The 6,571-nt window shown below is 43.1% G+C and overlaps 1 protein-coding gene across 2 annotated transcripts in view; it reads right to left on the minus strand.

Annotated features, from left to right (window-relative positions):
* Window positions 1-2,694: 2,694 nt before the first annotated feature.
* efna3a (ephrin-A3a) overlaps window positions 2,695-6,571 on the minus strand; it is a 192,902-nt gene continuing 189,025 nt past the window's right edge. The window contains exons 6-7 of one of the 2 annotated variants that reach the window (XM_061059826.1): window positions 3,189-5,238; window positions 2,695-3,061 (exon numbers count right to left, since the gene is read on the minus strand). In XM_061059826.1, the coding sequence (XP_060915809.1) occupies window positions 5,120-5,238 (119 nt within the window). In that variant the 3' untranslated portion in view covers window positions 2,695-3,061; window positions 3,189-5,119. Of the gene's footprint in view, window positions 3,062-3,176; window positions 5,239-6,571 lie in introns of both variants that reach the window. The other variant, XM_061059827.1, reaches the window with a different exon arrangement.

The following is a 6,571-nucleotide window of genomic DNA, read 5'->3' on the forward strand; positions in this document are numbered from 1 at the left end:
GCACAAGCTAAACATAAGCTTCTCCAGACATGAATTTAGGGTGCAAATATGACCGTTAATTCCCTTACATAACCAACCAGAGACAGCCTCACTGCCAGAAGCCAAGCGCGCTGATTTCCTGCAAAATGACGGTTTAAGTTGTCAACTCGAGCCCCCGGAGCAGAAGCTAAAACCTTCTCCTGTTTCACCCCCCGATGTCAACACACTCAAAAAATGAGAAATGTGCAAGTCCAAACCTATAAGGAGCTAAAGGACTGCGAGCCAAAACTTACTGTAATATTCAACAATTATCAGTCTGTCAGCGAAATGCAGAAACGTCAGAGTGAATCAGGAGCCGCTCGGTGGAACAGCTGTGAAACAGACTTTAATAGACAAGATCAGTTAGGTATGACTCACAACTTTGTCAAGTAGATCGTCCATCAAATAAACGGATTCAATTAGGTCTGAGATGTTCTTGGAAGAAGCTCAAACAAACACTTTTTCTGACCCACGTCTGGAAGCGGAACATTCGCTCCACTTCTTTTTCTATTATTAGATTGCAAATGAAAGATGTAACAACTTTGCTCAAACCTACTTGACTTTTGACACAATCATTAGTGCATTCAAAAACATGTGTCCCTTCACATTGTCAGCTTCTTTCAGTCCCTGTGCGCAAAGATCAGACAGAATGTGACAGGAGGCGACGGAGGAGCAAAGAGACGAGGAGTGACGGCGAGAGACAGATGTGTGGAGACATGAATGTCTTGCAGGTGTTTTTTTTTTTTTCTTCTCCTTTTTTCTTTTAAAGATGAGAGATGGATTGAGTGGGAGATGTGGAGCCGACGATGTCATTATGTTTTATGGCAGGAGAAGTGTTTGCGAGATTGGGAGCGAGGCGCTGTGAGGACGGGCCGTGTGAGAAAGGGTTTTTATACGGTGAGTACGTGCAGCAGCAGAGCTGTCTCAACACATGTCCACTCACAACCGACACGTCTAAGAGTGGAGTGTGAGAGGAAGAGGGAGAGCGCTCAAGTAGTGCTCGAGGAGAACACACAGGAGTGAGTGCAGGGTGAGTGGAGGTGAAGGAGTCAGATAAAGAAAGGGCACACAGAGGCTGCACATCATGTCTGTGCACAAAAGCAGCCTTTTATGCACCTCGATAAAGCAATATATCATCGTCCTGACTCGTGATCCCAATCACTGAATCAACACAGCTCAGGTGGGAGCATCCATCCACAGGACAACGATTAGTCGTGCACTCCACAAATCGGGCCCTTGGAAGAGTGGCAAGAAGAAAGCCATTGTTGAAACAAAGCCATAAGAAGTCCCGTTTGCAGTTTGCCACAAGCCATGTGAGGGACACAGCAAACATGTGGAGGAAGGTGCTCTGGTCAGATGAGACCAAAATTGAAGTTTTTGGCCTAAATGCAAAACGCTATGTGTGGCGGAAAACTAACACTGCACATCACGCTGAACACACCATCCCCACTGTGAAACATGGTGGTGGCAGCATCATGCTGTGGGGATGCTTTTCTTCAGCAGGGACAGGGAAGCTGGTCAGAGTCGATTGGAAAATGGATGGAGCCGAATACAGGGCAATCTTGGAAGAAAACCTCTTGGAGTCCGTAAAAGACTTGAGACTGGGGCGGAGGTTCACCTTCCAGCAGGATAACGACCCTAAACATACAGCCAGCGCTACAATGGATTGGTTTAGATCAAAGCATATTCATGTGCTAGAATGGCCCAGTCAAAGTCCAGACCTAAATCCAATTGAGAATCTCCGGCAAGACTTGAAAACTGTTCACAAACGCTCTCCATCTAATCTGACTTTGCTTGAGCTATTTTGCAAAGAAGAATGGGCAAAAATGTCCATCTCTAGATGTGCAAAGCTGGTAGAGACCCCAAAAGACTTACAGCTGTAATCCCAGCGAAAGGTGGTTCTACAAAGTATTGACTTAGGGGGGCTGAATACTTTTGCACGCCACACTTCTCCGTTTTTTATTTGTAAAAATGTTTGAAAATCATATATCATTTTCCTTTCACTTCACAATTATGCGCCCCTTTGTGTTGGTCTATCACATAAAATCCCAATCAAATAAATTTCCGTTTGTTGTTGTAACATGACAAAATGTGGAAAAGTTCAAAGGGTATGAACACTTTTGCAAGCCACTGTAGGTGCCCTTGAGCAAGGCACCGAACCCCAAAACTGCTCTGGAGCGCTCGCTGTGGGCAGCCCCGTCACTCTGACATCTCTCCATTAGTGCATGTTCATAGGATCCTGTTTGTGCATGTGTGTGTATTTCAGCCTATGTTTGTGTAGCATGTTCATTAAACAGAATGTAAAACTGAATTTCCCCTCGCGGGATTAATAAAGGATAAATTTGACTCCCAGCATCACTAATTTGTGACTCCCCGTTGTGGTGTTGTTGACATTAATCAGCTTATAGTGAATAGAAGAAGAAGAAGAAGAAGAAGAAGAAGAAGAAGAAGAAGAAGAAGAAGACAGCGGTATGATGTCGGACAGAGGTGAGAAGAAGTCTAAGGATGAATCAGTTTATAATGACATGAATCCTGCACTTCACAGGGGCGATATCGTGATGTATTAGGACATCAAGTTTTTGCTGAATCGTGATATTATCATTCACAACGTATTGCATATAGCATCACGAGTTGCCCCCTGTGATTCCCGCCCATAATAAACAAAATACACCGAAGTAAATTTGCAAAAAGATTTTTAATCGGCGTTGTTTTAACCATTCTTGGATACGTTTACATTGTTTTCTTCTCATTCTGGTCAAAGGTAAACACATTTCTTTCTTGTGGGTTTTTCTTCAACATCGGTAAATGCTTTTTTTCTTCTTCGCCCGCCTCCCAAAACACCCCCGTAACGTAAACTAACATTACAGAAGAGCACATTCTCTCAGACACATTTTGCATATTCAGATCCTACAAACGACTCCTTAATAGGTACGAAATTCCTAAATGCCACATACTCGGAAAAAAGCGCGGACAAACACATTCTACATACATACGCACGCAAATATGCACACATATGTTTTTTTTTTTCCCCCCTCTTGATTGGCTTTCACACACACACACACACACACACACACACACACACACACACACACACACACACACACACACACACACACACACACACACACACACACACACACACACACACACACACACACACACACACACACACACACACACACACACACACACACACACACAACCTCAAAAAGCAGGCAGATAAAGCCACACACTCATACCATTTGTGCACACGCACACACATTCCATAAACCGGCATGTATCATAAATATACATTACGCTGCACTCTCCTTTGTTTGTGTGCAGAACTAGAAGAACGCTGTCCTCACTTTACACATCTGTCTGTGCATCATAGTTTGTCACATGCTCCTCTGCAACATCATCTGGTTAGCAGTATCTGTTACATGAGAGTCGAGTTACTGATGAGTCACAACCACTAACCCCTCTCGTCTTTTTGTCAGGCTGATTCACATCGGCCTGTTTATCTACACGAGCAAAAAAGCTGCGGTATAAATTCCACTGTTTAAAAAAGAAAAAGAAAATGGCACATAGCTTATAGAGCAAAGGCCTACAAATGCACGCTAATAAATTAGGTAGATAAATAATAGACTTTAATGTTAAAATAAATACATTTTGAAAAGTCAATAAATTAAAAAAGCACAACATTGTAATTTTGATTAATGCCAACCTATGTTGTCCTTTATAACAATATAAAAAAGTGAACTTGTCTTTATTTGCACATTCACACGTGTTAGTTCTTTTTTTTCCCTTCTACTTCTTTTTTGTTCTTTTTTTTTTTTACAAAATGGCGGCAGCGTTTCTTTGAGACTCGAAAGCACAAGTTCTTCTCAGGCACCTGCCGCACTCTGGCGACTGTATGGGGTCGTTTCCATGGTTATGGTGACGGCTGTAATGGGTATCAGCACTGATTGGCCGGGCACCTCTGAAGTGGAAAAGGACTTGACAGGGTTGTCTGGGGATTAAAAGGAAACTTGCTGCTGTGAGAGTCTTTCTTTTTTTTTTTTTAAATTACAAATTAGTGGTGTTCTGAATGACTGCTGCAAGGAGAAAGGTTTTGGTGCTGAAGGTAAATGCCTCGGAACAAAAAAAACCACACATCTACCATGTCTTAAGTGCCGTCAAATTACTAGTCCGGGGTCTGTATTTTTCTCGGGTTGTTAAAGTGTGAAGGCAGGAAATGCAGACAAAGGGCTAGTTCTAAGAGGGCACTCACTATCATCCAAGAAATGCCGGCTCTGCAGCTGTACCTATCACAAAGCCAGGGGTATTTTTGATGTCTGGAGAAAATGGATTCTTGAAAGGCCCGTGGATATCCTCAAAAAGTCTCTACCCTTTTCTTCAGAAACACCTCAGGCTTTTATTACGAGCAGCTCGCTCACACCAGCGTGAAAACATTCCTCAGTGTCCGGGGGAGACAGCAGACTGATTACATAAATATCCTGTATATATTCCAGGTGAGATCAGTTCCAGTGTCTGACTTTCTCTTTAACTACATCTAAGTCGAGTTTGATCCATCGGCAAAACTTCCGGTCCAAGGCGCTAAAATCCACTGTGTCTGTCCTCGTCTGTCATCTTCTTTACATTTAAAAAAAAAAAAAAAAAAAAGAAGCTTTCTTTAATTCCTCAGATGATTTGATATCCATGCTACAATATGAAGAAGTGTAGTCTACATCCAACTCACTAAAAGTCCAAAGGCATGATAGCAGCACAGAAGTCTGACTCTGAATCGGGGTTCTGCCAGTAGTGGCTGTTGTGGTAAAGTCACCTGTATGACAAGCTGTAGTACTCCTATGATAATGATCCAACAACACATGGAGTGTCAAAATACACGGGTGTGAACATGACAGCAAAAAGGCCTCTCCTTTTTTTTTAAGTTAAGTTAAAGTTAAGGATGTTTTTTTTTTTTTTTCTGTGTTGTCTGGATTTGGGTTCTATTTCACCTTCACTTGATCCTCCTCTGTGTTTTTCCGCAGACTTTCACATCAACAACTTGGTGGATACGAAGCCCTTTGGACAAGGCGGTCCAGCGATGCATGTTTGTGTCACTCCGGGTGACAGATCGCTAGGACAAAAGCACCGCCGACACGAGCAGCATCGCCACAGTGAGAAGAAGGCGGTCACGTGATGGGCTGCTGCCGCTGACACTTTTCTCCAGTTTGGGGACTTCTGGGTTAAATTCATCTGGAGGGAGGGACACACACACACACACACACACACACACACACAGAAAAGGGAAAATAAGAAAGTAAGAAAACAGAGGAATGTGAGCGTGAAAGAGCAAGCGAGATAGCGTACGTGCCAGACAGAAGGAAATGAACCATTACTACATTATTAATTCATCAATCTAAAAGTAATGTGTGATGCATGCAAATCATGCTTTAACATATGCAGAGAGAGAGACATGATGCAATTATCAACAAACCACCAATTATCATCAGTACGGCTACATATGGCCGTTCCCCCCCGGTGGGAAGGAAAATTAAAAACACTTATTTCTGATCTGTTTTGTCCCCAACATGTATTCCTCTTTTCACACTAATGATGTTTTTATCCTAGAGGGATTTCAATCAAACCAAATTACTATGGCCTCACCATTGATTAGACACAACAGAACATTAGCTGGAGGCGACAGACAGAGAGAACACATTTTGTATTATTCAGTAAAAAGTGGATTACATGGAGTCATTATGCCCGGTCTCAACTTAATGCTTCCCATTAAATAAAGAGGGGTTGTTATGTGCCAAACACACTCATCTTTCTTTCACAATCAGTGCAACTTTGAGAACATCCTGGGCCAGCTGCATTGAGATGTTAGAAACCCATTTTGTGTCCATCAGGTAATCTCACTTAGTGCAGAAGAAAGCTGCAATTTCAGACTTCAAAAGAAAAATATAGGTGAAAAGAAGGGGAGATGGAGAAGTGTGAAGCCTTGAGTTGTGATTCTTGTTGTGTCATTAGGAAATAATTTGGTTTAACGGCTGAAAATGGCGCAGGAAGGGAGAAAAATACTGATTTTAAGAGAAGAAAGGATTCATAAATGGCACCCAAGTAGCAGAAAAGTTGTTTTCCTGCTGTGGGCGGCAGTAGCTCAGTCTGTAGGGACTTGGGTTGGGAATCGGAAGGTCGCCGGCTCAAGTCCCGGCACGGACCAAGTCCGGAAATTGGTCTGGTAGCTGGAGAGGTGCCAGGCCACTTCCTGAGCACTGCCGAGGTGCCCTTGAGCAAGGCACCTAACCCCCCCCCCCCACAAGCTCAGGAGCGCCCGCCGTAGGGCAGCCCCCTCACTCTGAGACCTCTCCATTAGTGCATGTCCACAGGATCCTGTTTGTGCATGTGTGTGTATTTCAGTTCATGTTTGTGTAGCATGTTTACTAGACAGAGTGTAAAAAACGAATTTCCCCTCGCGGGATCAATAAAGTATAAATTCTTCTTCAACCCCGTTCATTTGACCTGATTGTGCTGCCATCAGGATAAGTGAGAAAATCTCTCTTTCAAAGTAAAATGCATTAAATTA

Source organism: Labrus mixtus, chromosome 16 (genome assembly GCF_963584025.1).
Source record: "Labrus mixtus chromosome 16, fLabMix1.1, whole genome shotgun sequence".
NCBI lineage: Eukaryota > Metazoa > Chordata > Actinopteri > Labriformes > Labridae > Labrus > Labrus mixtus.